This window comes from Fusarium vanettenii, assembly GCF_000151355.1.
Source record: "Fusarium vanettenii 77-13-4 chromosome 5 genomic scaffold NECHAsca_5_chr5_3_0, whole genome shotgun sequence".
In the NCBI taxonomy this organism is placed as follows: domain Eukaryota; kingdom Fungi; phylum Ascomycota; class Sordariomycetes; order Hypocreales; family Nectriaceae; genus Fusarium; species Fusarium vanettenii.
In genome coordinates this window covers 161,124-176,370 of record NW_003315878.1, presented here as the reverse complement: position 1 = coordinate 176,370, position 15,247 = coordinate 161,124, and the positions used below count along the sequence as shown (strand labels likewise).

Below are 15,247 nucleotides of genomic sequence, written 5' to 3'. Positions count from 1 at the left end.
GCTTCCATTCAGAGTTATTGGAACCCGCGTCAATGGGGAAACCGCTCGAGATCCGTCTGGAGGGGACGGGAGACGGTATGCTGCGCATGCACACATCCAGCAGCAACGTGGAGGTGTCTTTGGGCCGCTTCGAGGCGTGAGGTCTTACAGAGAGAGCTTGACCTCATTGGCGACGGCCGATACCACTAACCACGTACCCCATACTTTCGCGGCTTCGGTCCTGTCTTGGCCCTATCCCGGGCTTTGGTGACACTGGCTGGGATCGGTTCTGGAAGCCAATGGCGGCGGGATGGGATCCCTAGGTACAGATTGTAGAGCGGTTGACGCCTGATAATCCGAGGTCCTTGTCGAAGCGCGTGTCTTTCCTTGGGTCAGCCACAAAGCAAGCAAGCAAGCATCCAGCCGCGGCGCCGGCCGCCGGAGAGTGCAGTTTGACTTGTTACGGTGTTTCGACTTGACGTCTGCACCCGTACAGTACAGTTCTTATCGCATACATCATGAGCAAGCGAGGAAAAGTTACGCCCAGGATCTCTCCCGTCGCAATAGCCGGCGCATGTTCCCTCCATGGTCCAGACACACGACACCTAACCCAGAATGCCATCTCGTAAAAGATGAGACTCTGTATGTCTCTCATTCTCCTCGGGCAAGGCTATGAGGTCATCGGCGGCGGTTGTCGCGGAGGAGGCTGGTAGCCGGGGCCCAGCGCCGGTGGCAGAGAGGCGTGAGCGACGGTAGCGAGGCGGGCGCCTCCCGGGGACAAGTCGGCATCTGGGGTGAGAAAACCCTTGCAGGCGTCGTCGTTTATCCCTCGTCTCCCGGGACTTCCAGGCGGGATTTGCACGAAGGATGGATGGCCCGGGCAGGGCTCCTGGCTTGTTCCAGCTGCTGGCCCCCGGTCCAGACTTTGGACCGCGATGACACCGGGGGCGGGCATGGCCTGCAAGTAACAGCCGCCGAACAGCGAGCGAGTCCGTCGGATGAACTCTGTGTGGGTGATCCCATTCGGGGACCTGCACTGATGTGGTCTTGATATTTATGCTGAGCACTGTACACTACTTGATAGTGTTCAAGTGGAGGAGAGGAGACTTGTGGATGAGCCAATGCAGGTGCATTCAGTGGTCAGCCACGGGTGTCGTCCTCTCCACTTGTGAAGCCTTCTGCGCGCATCATGTCCCCAGTTCCAGTCCCAGGGCCAGCAGCGAGATAGTGAGTGACAGACAAGATCCATGTCATACCATGGGAGCCCCCATGCCATGCACAACGCAAGTGTCAAGATGAGGCCTTTGTCCGGATCATGACGACACAGTCGCCCTCGGCCCTCGCTTGTTTGACTCGCGAAATCGCAAAAGCCCATCCTCGTCCGGAAGAGCTACTGTATCAAACAGGAGTGAGTCTCTTTTCTGCTCGGTTGCCTCGGGCAGGCCGGAGCGGGCAATTGGCCATTGATAGACAGAAATTAGTCCCGCAGCGCAGATGCAACCTCCGGAAACAGAGGATGCGCGCTTCTTCCCGGCACTGGGGCTTGCTTTGGTGCCGGCCTCTGGCGTTGGTGTGTGTGTGTCTTGTCTGTTGATGCTGGTGTCAGGTCCTTCTAGCCTGCACAGTGTCGTGTGTGACTGTGGAGAAGCCGGTGGGGACGTGGCTTTTGAGATGGGGCTCGCCCGAGGAACTTGGAGAGAGGCCGTCGCTCTCTGATACAGCTCAGATGGCTTTGATGCGATGCTTTCCAGTGATGAAACTGCTGAAGGAGCAGGGTTTTTCGGGAGTACGAGTCCATTGACAATCCATTGAGCTTAGCAGAGGAAAGTAATGTGCCGAGGAACGGGGTAGGCCGTCAATTGGCTCATCAATGGACAATGCCAGTCGAGATCCAGTCTCATCTCCCATCACGAATGTAATCAAACAACAAAAACAACAACAATAACTACTGCAATGGAGCTGGAGCTGGAGCAGAAGACGTGGGATAGGTGAGGCTAGAACCCTCGATCCAGTTCTGGAGAAACGGCACGAGAATGGAGTCGCCTTCATCTTGGACCCCTTTCGCAATCTCTCTCGCATCGTTCTAGCGACGGGTTATCATGACCGACAGGAGGACAGGACCGCTCTCTATCGTCAAATGGATTTTGATGACCAGAAATTCGCGCAGCTCATCTTGTCGCAGGGCAGGCAGACCAGAGGCCCTCGCTGAGATTGCACTGTACCGGCACTGTACTTGATGCAGAGCTTCTGCACGCTGCATGGACTGCACTGCACGCATGCATTTCATGGCCCTCGTGGGCCGTGGGACCACGAGTGGGATGGAGCTTGAAATCGGCAAGGCTTCCCCACATGGGTCATCTCACCGCACCGCCCTTGACTGCCGTGTTCCGAGTTGCACCAGAGATGGCTCCTCTGCTTCCTGTCCTGTCCTGTCTCTTTTTTTTTTCTCTCACGTCGGATATTGATGGCTGGGCAGGCCGCTCTGCTTGCCTTGCTACCCAGGGTCTAGCGCCAGTACGGGACCTGAGCGTATCGAAGCTAGTACCAGGGACTGGGGGTCGCACCGCTGTACAAGCGGCCCGTTCGTGGAGGTAGTAATTGGCGAAACGCTGGCCTCGTCTGGATGCTGGAAGCGGTATGGGCCTGCAGACTCGAGGTAGCTGGTGACATGGGAGCTACCTCCTGTCGAGGTATGCGGATGGGTTTCGCCATCATCAAGAGACGGGAGTCCCTAACGACGGGGGGAGTGAGCGATTATTACAGTGCACTGGCTGATCGGGGCTCGACCTCTCTGCTTTCCAGGACCTCCAATTCGTTCGTTGGAGGTTGGCAGGCATAATTCTCGCGAATCTCGGGTGCCTCTCGGCGTCGCCTCATGAATGGATGGATGGATGGTTTGGTTGTTGGGAGGTATTGTCGTCCATCATCCTCGGTCAATCCATTGTTGTTGTTTGGTTTGGTCTGGCCCGGGCTGAGTGGAATATGCCTCGTCAAAATTGCTGATACTGTTACTTTTGGGCGGAGCTTTCCTCCAGCCTTTTCCTTTTCTCTCGACTCGCCTTGCACTCTCTTCGAACCCGTCTTAACCGACCCATTGAGTCCTGACTCTTGTTTAAAAACCTCCCTTTAGAGACTCAGGCACGCCAAGCAGATTCCAATTGACCATCCATCCCAAGTGACAACCAGCGTGTTTTTGTTTTGCAGGTTCGCAGACCCAGCGCCCATCTTGTGAGTCCCACTTGCTAGCTTCTACCGTCACTCCCCCCGTCCCATCCGTGCCATATGGAGATCCGCTACGCAGCTGGAACATCATCATCACCCAGAAATCCACTCATCCCAGGGCCATTTTTCCGCGTCAGGTTCGCCGCACAGTGCGTGCCGTGAAAAGAGCGCACCACAATCCCCAAATGCCTGTTTATCCCGCCACCCTCTGCCTACCTCCCTGGACGCTCACGCCCCTCCCCTACCACTAACACTAACAGCGAGAAGAGAGACGGACGGGACCCTGGCTCTGGCTCTGCTCGGCGTTGCCTTGCAAGCTTTTTGTTCTGCTTGACTTGCCTCGCCCTTAGCCAGTCCTATCCTGTACTTTCTCGTCCAGTCGAATCCACTCTGTTTGGCCCAAGCTTTTTTTTGGGGCGTGACGCTGTCGTCTCCACTTTTTGCGACCTTTGGTGTCTCTTGGTGCCGAGAGCTGATCAACAAAACCACAGCAAAGCCCGCCTTCGCGACCAGAATCACTTGCTGCTTCTTCATCACCCTCCAAGCTTCAAAAGGTATGCCACACATATTGTCCTTTTGCTGCCGTTGCTGCGCGTTTTCCTGCCCCCGACTCAAGTCCATTGTTCGATCCGACCATCACCAATTCCAAGTCAAGACCAAGTCCATGACCAACCATCATCTGCCCTCCATGTCGCCCGACGCCGCCGCCGCCTCTGTGCTCTCAAGATCCCGGCTCCTCTGCCGGCCTCTGCGCCTGGGATGATGGCTGTCAATGACGGTTGCCAAGCAAATGCGCCGATACGGTTTTGCTCGCCTTCAACTCGCTCGCTCGTGGCTCAATTGATGGACGGCTTGGTCATGATTTTGGAATTGGTCTGGATTAGATGGTCAATGGTCTCGGCTCAGGGCATCTGGAAACCTCAGCATCATCGTTTTATCACTCAGTCTGGACCAAAACATGACAACTAACATTGATTAGCAATCTCCACTCTCGACACAATGGCCGCCATCAAGTCTCTCATCACCCGCGACGAGGTCGTCAACCAGCTCGTCAAGCGCGAGAAGAACTGGGCTGCCCGGGAGCCTGGTGTCATGGTCGTCTTCTGCATTGTCGGCGTCGGTATGTTTTGACTCTGTCAATCTAGCAAGAGCGCAAATCCTAACTATCATAGTCGCCATCGGTCTCATTGGCCTCTTCATCCACAAGAAGCTGGCTGCCCGCAAGGCCAACAAGGCCGTTGTGGTTTAGACGACGTCAAGATGCCAGGGGTCGAGGGGAGAGGAGGGTGGCCCGAGGCGTAGTCATGAGCGTCTTTTGGATTATATGCCTCGGGGTCCCTCAAGTGGTGTTACGACAAGGTGCCTTTCTGCGACACGCCGGGTGACCGACTGTGACCCCGTATCCCAGTCAAATATCGGTTAACGTCCCCCATCAATTCCTCGCTCGCCGCCCTGGTCGGCCCGGTCGCTACCTAACGCTATCGGCCGACGAGAGCGGTGTGCGACACTCTGTACATACCCTCATACCACCGGATCGAGTGGGACAAATGTGCTGGAGGACGGGTTCTTGTCGAGTGTTCGCGGCAAGGTGGCTGTATTCTATATTCTAATGCTACTGATACCTACCTGTTTGAAGCAATGCAATTGATTGTTTCTCCTTACCGATGATGACTGTGTTGAAGCAGGGGTGATGATGAATGAGTTGACAGTATCGCGAGTCTTCGGCCCGAACCGAGTTAATAGTGAATCGATCACGACACAATCGTTTTCGCAAATGGACATCACTCTAGGCAACGCTTCTTCTCGCCTGCTTGACAGATCGATCAACAAAGAACGCAACCATGATAACAGCCTTGCTCATCTCAAATTCTACAAAGACACCCTTCATTCTCAACACTCAACAATGTGCTCGCATCAGCCTGCATACTCCCCTTTAAGCTTCATCGCGTCTATGGGGCGTCTACAGTGCAGAACATTGATCTGGGGTGCATGTTCCGGCTGCAAACCCGCCTGTATCTTACAAAAGGTCTATCTGTCTAAGCACTCATGCATACAAATACAAGTACACACCCTACTTTCAATCGCAGAGTAGTAAAGATATCAGTATCCTTCCTTTGCCAACATATCGGCAATATCCAGATAAAACGCAATCGCGTTAAAGGTTCGTCTTATGCCCATCCACTCGCGCACCGTCCATCCCACCCGGTTCGACCAGTTAATGAGATCCAAGTGGCTCACGCCGAGGAGAGTCCCTTTGTATGTGCCCCAGTGACTACTCTCGACGCTGACGAGCCCGTCGTTAGGTCCCTCGGCCTTGGTCATCACGGCATGTGGGTGCCGGAACGGGCTCAGCAGCGCCGGTCGCTCGACGGCTGCTCCGTATGAGAAGTAGTGTACGTCGGGGTTGTCAGGGGTGCTCGGGTTGAACTCGTCGGCCATGTATCGCCTTGTTAGTTGCGCAAAGGCCGCAGTGCCTAGGCCCGCCCGTTCGAGCATCCAGTATAGCCGGGTGAGGTGTAATGGCGAGACTTGCTCGTCGAGGAGATAGTCGGCAAAGGCACTCCCACGATGGGGCGTAGCGACGGTTACGAGGGCGGCGACTCGGACTGGAAGGGGCTTGAGGTGCGCAAGCATGTATCGAGCGTCGAGGCCGCCCATGCTATGTGCGATGATGGTGACGGCCTCAGGGGCAGGCGCATGGGCTTCGAGGGCAGAGCGAAGAGCGGCGGCGCGGTCGGCGATGGAGGAGGATGGAGGCACGGTGGGTGTCAGGACTGTCGCCCCCTGCGCGGTGAGGGCATCTCGTATGCCATGCCAGTACTCGACGGCTGGGAGGTAGGATGCGAGGCGAAGCTCGGCAAAGCCGAAGAGGCCATGAGCAAGGACGATGGGGTATTTTGGAGTCTCTACAAAATATTAGCACAAGTCTTGACGGATCTTCAGCCTCTTTCAGCTCTTCTAGGAGAATATAAACATACTGTACTTTTCTCGGATCGTGGCATAGTCATCCGATATCTCCCTTCCCAAAGCTTTTATCCGAGGGTCCTCAGAACGCCGCAGATACCGGCCAGACGAGAAGCCTCGGCTAACAATTGGAAGCCATTGTATGCTTGATGATGGTCTTGGCGATGCCAAAATAAGCGCCCTGCGCAAGAGTGCTGATCTGCTCATGGATCTGGAGTCGCATGAGCTTGGGGATATAATCGTCTGCAAAGTGCCCTCGGACGGCCCGGCGTTGGGGGCAGGTGGAGGTGACGTCACGGATGGAATTTTTGCGCTGGTGATTTTACTGGTCGAGAAGCTTTGGAGTTGGTCTTGACTCAAGGGACTCGATCACTGGCTTGAAAGTATGGACTACAAACTGCTGTCTCAGTAACACTTGGACTAAAGACTACGAGAATTTGTACCTAGCTGGTCAAGAAAGGCGGATAAAAACCTTTGTCATGATCAGTAGTCGTGTGTCCTCACTGGCATATTAGATGTTCGGCTCGCCCTCACCCTACACGCATTGTAGACTCAGAGCCAACAAGCTATTTGACTGACTGATTTTCAGTTTACGGGAACGATTTGAACGTATCAGGTCATCGATTTAATTTTATCGTGGTCTTCGTCTCATGTTTTTAAGAAACACATGTTGCCCGTTATATGATTCTACTTTGTTGGCGTGACCCTACGTTTGAACCTCTAAGGGTGAACACTCAGCTTAAGGGATGTCAACTTACCCCAATCAAAGCCCCCCGAGGTTTTGTTAGTATTCAAATAGACCCAGCCTTCCCAATAATCGATTGACGCTGGATCGTTTCTTTTAGTGCGGGGCTCTTTAAACGCCTGCGTGATACTAGGTCGCTGCTCTGAAGTCAGAGAACACTGGATGGTTGAAGATTGTCAGAGCAACATGCTAGTTTATGTAGAAATAGGTTAAACATGGCATCCTTGTTACGCCTTTATTTGTCTGCTACGAGATGGCTGGGTGGAAAGACAAGACCATACTTGCAAAAGACATAGTTATGGACCTGTTGTTTAGAGCCTCAGGGCGGCTTTTCGATAGGACTGAGACTAACTCGGCTAGAATCAGTACCAAGACTACATCGTACGTGTAAAACGCAAGTATCTCTCTCATCGGTACAGCATCTTACATACGTGTTCGACTTCCTTGAACGTCATCATGTCTTAGGGTAGCACAGCGCCTTGAAAGTGGGGTGTTGGGCCTCGGATTATCGATGAATAACCCATTTGGATGATTCCTTTCTGCATCCTCTTATATCTCATCTTGGGTATGTAGGGTGGAATGGGGGGAAGTTCATATGATAGAGGCAAGCGACCAACTCGGGCAGTTAATGCTTAGGTCTACGTGGGAGCTAGGTTAGCAAACTGTCAATTTGCATCGTTGATGTTTAGATTGGACAACAAGTCTTGACGTATGAATCCCTCATGCGAGTATGTTATTAATCCCTCTTAACAAAGTTCGTCTCCGAAACTCCTGACCGATCATGGGCAAAGCGCATGCTACTGGGTATGATCCAACGGGCATCTAACTGCATTACTCTCCCAACTCCCTACCCTCCCATCCCATCCTATCCCATCCATCCACAACGCCCGCCGTCGTCATTACAGTTGAGTGCATTAAAATTTAAACATTCAAGCCGTGCTTTGCAACGATTTAGTTCTTTTCAGGGGGCATCTGGCTCGGTGCGTTTTCGTTGGTGACGCCACTGTAAGCCGGCCGTGATTGCATTCCATCAAAGGGACCCGATAGGTTCTCTGCCATGGCCTCATCGTAGCTAGGCGGTGCATCGTCATATGGTGGTGCGTCCTGACCTGGTGCCAGCTGCGGCGGGTATAGCGGATCATGAGCTGGTTGAGGAGGTACTTGATGAGTAGCCTGAGCTGGTCGATGTTGCTGTTGTTGAGGTGGCGCCATCGAGGCACTCGCTGTGTTTGTACGGGGCGGCAGACGAGGAGGTAGGCCATTGGCGGGTGCATTCCCAGTAAAGGTCGCTCGTCCCGGCCGGCCAGACCTCGCCGCCTCGACGAGTTCGGGTGGTGGAGTGATACCGGAAAAGACCTCTAGCTGAGCAAAGTGCAGTGGTAGATGGATGACCTGAGGGTTCTTGGATGGGTCTCTGGATGCAATACCCTTTTTGGGTTTACCCCAAGACAACCCAAGCTTGACCTCGAGCTCATATCTTCGGGAGAGGTTGCAGGTGACAAAGGATGGTGCGACGGTGTTGGGAAGAGGCATATTCTTCCACACATCGTCGGGAATCACTAGCTCCTTTCCAAGCTCATCCTCTGGCGAGAAAGTCAAGGGGATGTTGAGGTTAGAGTTGGCGGCGACCACCCATCGGTTGAGTTTCTGATTGTGAAGCTCTAGAGCCCGAACATCTGTACGGCCAATCAGATCCATCTGGAACGAGACCAGGAAGACCTGATCCGGGTTGTTGTTCAACCTCTTTGCAATAAGTCTTAGCGGAATGGGCTTGTTGCAAGTCAGTATACTGGGGTGGGGCAGACGGGCGGAAATCTCGATAGCCGGAGCCGGGGCGGTTTCGGGGGACGGCTCCGGGGTGGAGGCAGACTTGGAGTCTTCACTACCCTTGAAGCTGAAGAGTGTACTGCGCTTCTTGTCCGGCACTGGGGACCTTGGCCGGAACGTAAACGGCCTGCGAGCAAAGGCTTCCTGGGCCGTGTGCTTGGGCCGCGGTGGCTCGATTGGAAGAAACTTGAGACCAATCTGATAGCGCCAGTTCTCTTTGAGCAGTCCTGGACGCTGGATCGTGACCTTGATGTAGTAACGGATCTCAGCCTCCATGGGGTAGCCAGTCAGTGAGGGTGGCAGCGTGCGGGTGACATGACGAAGATAGAGTTGCTTGCTTCCGTCCATGACTCTCACACCTCCAATACCAAAAAGGCCACCACCTCCAAAGCCGCCTACATTTGCCATGCCACCAATCTTTGACATGGCCTCAGGGTCGCTGCAGGCATTGTTGATGGGAAGCTTGAAATTGAACGGGAACTCATGCTCGCCGGCTTGGAGTGGGTATGAACCATATGGACTCGAAGAGCTGGCGTAGTAGTCATCTGGAAAGACCTGTTGGAGCTTGTAGAGGATCTTGTGGTTCTCAGTTGCAAGGCTACCAGGGGGACGCTGGGGGGCTCCTGGTGGCCTAGGAGCGTAATCCGCGTCAAAGGCGTTGGGAGCTTGTAGAGCCGTACCCGACTCGCCTTCAAGCTTGACAACGATGCTACCGATTTGTTCTGCGCGGTTGAGACCCAAGATGATGCGGCCGCGGATGAAGTCAAGATTGGTGTAGAACTCAGGCTGCTGGTCCAAAGCTATGCGGATGGACATGATGGACAAATAGCAGCTCCGAGCAGGACACGAAACAGAGGCTGATGTGCGACGTGAGGTGATGGAGGAATGAGACGATTTGGGCCTAATGGCCCAATGAGGTGTGATAGCAAATGGGGTGGGCGGAGAGTGATGTGCCCTTTGATGACCAAAAAGGGCGGTTGTATGTGTAGTATGCAGCAATTCAGACCTGGATTATCCTTCTGAAAGGTGCCAGGAGATGGCAATTTCTCATGGATACCGATGTTTGCATGAGAAGTGGTTCATAAAGCGTTGGTCTGGGGAAGCTTCGGATGGAGCTTCGTCACCGATGCTCAGCCTCCAAGCCAAGCCCCCCATGTGGCGGGCAGCACCTTAGAATGGAGTGGCTCAAGCATTATGTCATGTGGCTAAGCTACTCGTGGCTCGTGGCTCGTGGCTCGTCTCGTGGCTCGTCTCGTGGCTCGCCTTTCTTCTGGTTTTCGCGGCAGCCGGAGCCACTTGTAACCGACAAGATTGCCGCGCCAAACTGCCAGGCTATGGGAGGTCCTTTTAAGCAACCGCTCCATTCACCCTCAGTCTTTCAACATGGCAAAAGTCCCTCCAGGCAGGGATGGTTCTCCTCAGCGGGACTTGTTCCTTGACCGGAATTCACGCGACCAACTCTTGATAAAATATCCCCTCCGGCTGTGCCGCGATGACTCCCAACCAAGCCCAAAGGTTCCTGTGGAGAAGTCTCTAGGACTCCCCGGAAGAGGTCTCAGACATGCGGCCTTCACCAGCGGGTCTCGAGGTGCCAGGTGCCGCGTGCCGCGTTGTCACCGCGAACGTTGCAGATGCAGACTCGAGTTGTTGGTGACAGCCAGTTCATGATGGGCACCTGCTCGATCCAGCAGTCAAACAGGTCTTCGCCTCCACTTCCCGGCCGATGGGAGATCAACCAACAGCATTGAGTGGAAATGCCATCACATTCCATGGACTGGATGGCTTCATCATGTCGGCAGAGTGGATACAGGCCACACGCCTGAGCCAACAAACACGACCACACCATATCGGCACTAAGTGTCTGTCAGGGCACCAGGGCCGAGATCGACAGCTCCCGGGCCCGCCTCCGAGCCGTTTCGTCGCCCACTTTGCACTGCACGTCGAACCAACTGCATATCAAGGGTCCCCCAGGACCCCAGGACCAGCCCCCAAATTGTCCACTTTGAGTCGATCGAAATGCTCCGAGGTCAACTAAACCTCCTTTCAAGCAGTAGCCCTGTTCCCGAAGCACTCTCATGCATAGTACGAGCCCAGTCCCAGGCCTACTGCGCGCTTCCGCACCAACACGCGAATCTTAAATCATGCCATGATCCATCTGTCACAGCCGGAACATGCTTGCAAACAAAACTCCCGACGACCAGTCGCAGTCGCCTTTTTCGCCCCCAGCTCGCGGAATGGAACGATGCGGCCCGCTTGCCGCCAAAGATGGATGCCTCCTCTGGCGCTCGTCCACCAACCAGAGTGATATCTCACCGACTTCGTGGCCCTGCATCCCTCTCCGCGCGGTGCAGGCTGCCGCTGTTCCCCGCTTGATCTGGCTGTGATTGGCAGGCTTGGCCCCCAACTCAGCCAACACCTTGTCCAGAGATTGTGTCCTGCAGGCAAGAGATTGACCTTCCGCCCTCGTAAATTCGATCCTGGCTTGGCCCAGGATATACTCTCCCACTGCCATGTTTTCAGTCGCAAAAGGTTCTGCAGTTGGCATGGCCATGTCAAGTCGTCACATACATGCTGCTTGCACAACGCTCTTGTTCTCGGAGACACTCTTCGCCCCGGTGACATACAAGGGTATCGGGTCAAATCGTCAGCTCGTCCTTGGTGGCTCACTTCGAATTCCCGCGCATTGCCTACTCAGCCGATGACTGGTTGCCATGGCGAGGTACTTGCACTTTGCACGATACGTGCACCCTTGTGCTCTTCCATGTCGATCGTGCCCAAAGCTGGTTGGCTCTCTCCGCCCATCGGGCTTTACGTCTTGCAAGTTCCCGCTCTCAGCCCTACACTTCATTGGCCACTGAGAAGGGCATCTCTGGAAGGCGTCCAACTGCCTCCATGGGTCACGGTCCGGATTGTTGCACTGCAGCATGGCCCCTCCAATTGTGATCATTCTTCTACAGCGCCCCGTAGCTGCAGAGCCTCACATGCATGTCTCTGCTCAGACCGGCAGGTAACTGTGATGGCCTGGCCATAGCCATGCTTACCTGGTCTGGCACCCCGTAGGCAGTTTGTGTATATGTAGTGGGCCAAGCCTCTTGTGTCTTGCTCTGGATCTTTCTCCCTTTGCCTCGGTTGCCAAGCCTGTCATGATAACTTGCCAACCATCGCTGGTCGACAATCGACGATGGCAGGAGACTGTGGTTCAACCTGTCCAGCCTTTGGTGGCTTCTACGCATACAATCCAAGCGTAGGCGGCAATGCCGTCCTACTGGTCGCCTTTTGCCTTCTCGCTCTGGCGGCCCCCTATCTCGGCTTTCGATCGCGGACATATCTATTCTCTGCGGTGCTCACAACCGGACTCTTTTTCGAAGTGTTGGGATTCATCGGCCGGCTCCTGCTACACTCGAACCGAGACCACCAAGGTCACTTCTTCCTGTTCTTGTTTGGGACAGTTCTCGGCCCATCATTTCTCAGCCTCGCCATCTTTATCATCCTCCCTCATATCCTCGGCATCTATGGGGAGCCCATCTGCCCGTTCAGGCCACTCCTGGCTGGTTTCGTCTTTTGGGGACTCAGCGCTGGCAGTATGCTATTGCAGCTAATTGGCATCATCTTTACAGCATACGAGTCCAGCGGAGTTACTGTATGTACTCCTGAGCATGGCGGTAATAAGGCTGTGATAAGCTGACATTGAAGTAGCGAAAGCAAGGCGCAATCGTCACAGCCGCAGGCTTGGCCATCCAAGCCGCCGCACTGGTGGCATGCACTGGGCTGCATTTCTGGTTCACCCTGGGCCTCAGTACCAAGCGAGGAAGCCTTGATGCCAGACACGTCCAGATCTACTCGTCTTCCCATTTCAAGAAGTTCCTCATGGGTAATTGGCCCTGCTCTGTAACGACTGTGACACTCGCTAACTATAGGGCTTAGCAATGGAAGTAGCGTCGACTCTCCTTATCGTCTACTCGATCTATCGCCTCGTCGAGTTTGCGGATGAAGTTTCCGGGAGCCTCTTCCAGAATGAGTCTGCCTTTATGGTACTTGGAGGAGTGTTGCCATTCTTTGCTGGCGGCCTCTTGACCTCGTTCCACCCCGGGACTGCGTTCCTTGGTGCCTGGGACTCGACATCACCCCGAGGAACTAAGCGTCACAGACGGCCAGATCCGATCCAGTCTCCGACTCCAAGCGGTCATCCCGTTCATCATCTATACGAACCCGATATTCGAAAGCAGCTCTCTCCCACTTCTTCGAAACTCGCGAGAGATTCGGTGGGCTCTCCTGAGTTGCCACCAGGCTCCCTCGGCCTCCCTTCACATCCCAAGGCTGCTTTGAGCCCACAGATCCCAAGGGATGATGCGACACCACGCAAGGGGCCGCCTGAACCGTTGAACCTTACCAACCTTGCTTCGCGACAAAGCTATCGACAACAAGATTCTGGAGGTCGAGTGGCGAAGAATATGGTGCACAGTGAAGAGCTGTGGTAATGATCCAGGGCGGCAACGGATCAGATGGACATGGATACGGTTTAGGAGCATCCGCGATGCTTTGGACGGGCTTGCGAACTGCCGCTGGCTGGCTGGCTCACGTTTCGCATACAGTGGAATCACATTGACTGGGATGCTTCACTGTTGGTCGAATGGAGTACTATGTACGGGGCTTGGAGGGTACTGGATACCGTACAATTTTAAGGCTTGACTGTGGATACCAGGTAGTGCTTTGAGTGTGTGGTCCTTATAGATAGGATTGGATTGTGTGTTGGAGGCATTGATTCAGCGAGCGATTGATATCAGGGGTAGATATTTGGCGCATATTTTACCCACAAGATGGCTAGTTTACAGGGACTTTAGGAACTCTATTTACTTTGAAAGCTTTTCTCCTCTCTAACATTATAATTCTAGTCTTGTAAATACTGATGGAAGTTTTCGAGGGAGCTGAGGGAGGCATTGTCCATGGTCACACGCTTGGTGTTGGCAATTAATGAGATAGAAACAAGCGTCCCTTTTCCTGAGGATGGTAATGCCCGAGTTTCGTATCAGGAAGTACTAGGATCCAATAAAACCTCGTATGTTTGTGAGGCGCAGCGATACATGATTTGACAAAGAGAGAGGTTACCATCATGGATGTCTCATCCCAACCAAAAAGAGCTGTGATTAATCACTTGCAGCTCCCCCCCTCCCCCAACACAGCTCCACAACAAGACGTTACATCCGAGATTGCCACACTGTGATCAAGGTGAAACAAGCAGCACCAACAACTCTTCAGTCGAGAGAATGACTGGTTCGTTGGCTGTTGGCACATGAGAGGAAAAAAACCGCTCTTGAGTCATCTCCTCGGCACTGGCGGTGAATTGATTATCGAAGCACCATGTGATTAACTCGAGGGATTGATCAGACCATGGAGGTAGAGGTTTATCATGCAAAATCTGTCGGAGTCGAGCGTTGCTGGCGGTTAAGTATGTACTTATGATGGTTCTTGACCGGCAGAGTAAATAGGATTGGAGCCTAGCCTGTAGTTTAAACAGTAGAAATTCTTGAAGCGTACTCACCGTCGGAGGGAGCGGATGTTCTCTGCTTCTCCTTGCAGCTCCATTGGCTTGCACCAACAACGGCCTCGGGGCCTCGGGCATAATCATGGTCAAGCTTGTTGGGCCACGGCAATTGATTCTCCATAAGAGCCTGTTCTAGCTCATCACAGACACACCTGATGACTATTCCACAAAAGCCGAGTTGAGCATTCCAGTCATGGAAGCAGGGCGGTTACAGACACTTCTAGACGCTTGGCGATGAGAGGCACATGACCTCGTTCCCCAAATCTCAACCGTCGTGGGCTCTCCAACAACTTGGAAATCAAAAAAGCCAACGGCGTCAGGAGAGAGAGAGAGAGAGAGAGAGAGAGAGAGGCAGGGTCTCGTCCTTTGCGCCCGTCACGCTCGAGCCCTCTCTAGCCAGGAACGGGAGTGTAGACCCGGCGCGCCGATCCGCAGGACAACCGAATCGGGTGTCCCGCTGCCGACGCCAACGAACGCCATCGTCTTTTGACACTGAGACAATTGTCATGGCGGCAAGCTGTGCCCTTGGTCAAACCACCATCTGGGGGGGGGGGGGGGGGGGGGGAGAAGCTGAGCTTTGATAGGTTTGTCTTTTTTGTTGAAGAGACGAAACAAACTCTGGCTGTGAAACAAGAGGGGAAAGCCTCCATGATTGGGAAAACGGCCCGTTGATGATGTTTCTGAGCACAGCCCTTGTGTCGGAGCTGCTGTGATCTATTCCTGTGATGCGTCGTCTCGGGAGCCCAACTCCAAGATCTAGTTCCCGTAGCTCGGACTTGTGCGGCCTAGGGGTCTGTTTGGCGAGACTCTTCCATTATTACTATAGGCTTACTTGTGTGTCGCCGCGGCATGTAATTATTCCATTAGATTGTTTGTCACCCATTTTGTAGATTTCGAAGTAAAATCCCAAGTCAATTACGGCTTCAGCCTGGCACTTTTCTTTTCATGAGGCCTCGGGCTTGTCTCAG

At 53.9% G+C, this 15,247-nt stretch overlaps 3 protein-coding genes across 3 annotated transcripts; 1 reads left to right on the top strand and 2 right to left on the bottom strand.

Moving 5' to 3' along the window:
• Window positions 1-5,060: 5,060 nt before the first annotated feature.
• NECHADRAFT_60967 (uncharacterized protein) lies at window positions 5,061-6,408 on the bottom strand. The gene is made up of 2 exons (XM_003050670.1): window positions 6,180-6,408; window positions 5,061-6,107 (listed from the first exon to the last, which is right to left on the bottom strand). The coding sequence occupies exons 1-2, from the start codon at window positions 6,370-6,372 to the stop codon at window positions 5,302-5,304; spliced, it is 999 nt and encodes a 332-aa protein (XP_003050716.1). The 5' UTR covers window positions 6,373-6,408; the 3' UTR covers window positions 5,061-5,301.
• A 1,225-nt stretch (window positions 6,409-7,633) lies between these two features.
• NECHADRAFT_100460 (uncharacterized protein) lies at window positions 7,634-9,754 on the bottom strand. The gene has a single exon (XM_003050669.1). The coding sequence runs from the start codon at window positions 9,551-9,553 to the stop codon at window positions 7,862-7,864; it is 1,692 nt and encodes a 563-aa protein (XP_003050715.1). The 5' UTR covers window positions 9,554-9,754; the 3' UTR covers window positions 7,634-7,861.
• Window positions 9,755-11,918: 2,164 nt separating this feature from the next.
• Window positions 11,919-13,595, top strand: NECHADRAFT_60964 (uncharacterized protein; the record flags this gene model as incomplete). The annotated part of the gene is made up of 3 exons (XM_003051050.1): window positions 11,919-12,377; window positions 12,434-12,608; window positions 12,662-13,595. The coding sequence occupies 3 exons, from the start codon at window positions 11,919-11,921 to the stop codon at window positions 13,213-13,215; spliced, it is 1,188 nt and encodes a 395-aa protein (XP_003051096.1). The 3' UTR covers window positions 13,216-13,595.
• Between the last annotated feature and the right edge of the window lie 1,652 nt (window positions 13,596-15,247).

Coding starts and splice junctions, on each gene's coding strand:
- NECHADRAFT_60967 (XM_003050670.1), bottom strand. CDS start 6,372: ATGAGCAGATCAGCACTCTTGCGCAGGGCGCTTATTTTGGCATCGCCA. Junction 6,108..6,179: donor CACGATCCGAGAAAAGTACA/GTATGTTTATAT, acceptor AATATTTTGTAG/AGACTCCAAAATACCCCATC.
- NECHADRAFT_100460 (XM_003050669.1), bottom strand. CDS start 9,553: ATGTCCATCCGCATAGCTTTGGACCAGCAGCCTGAGTTCTACACCAAT.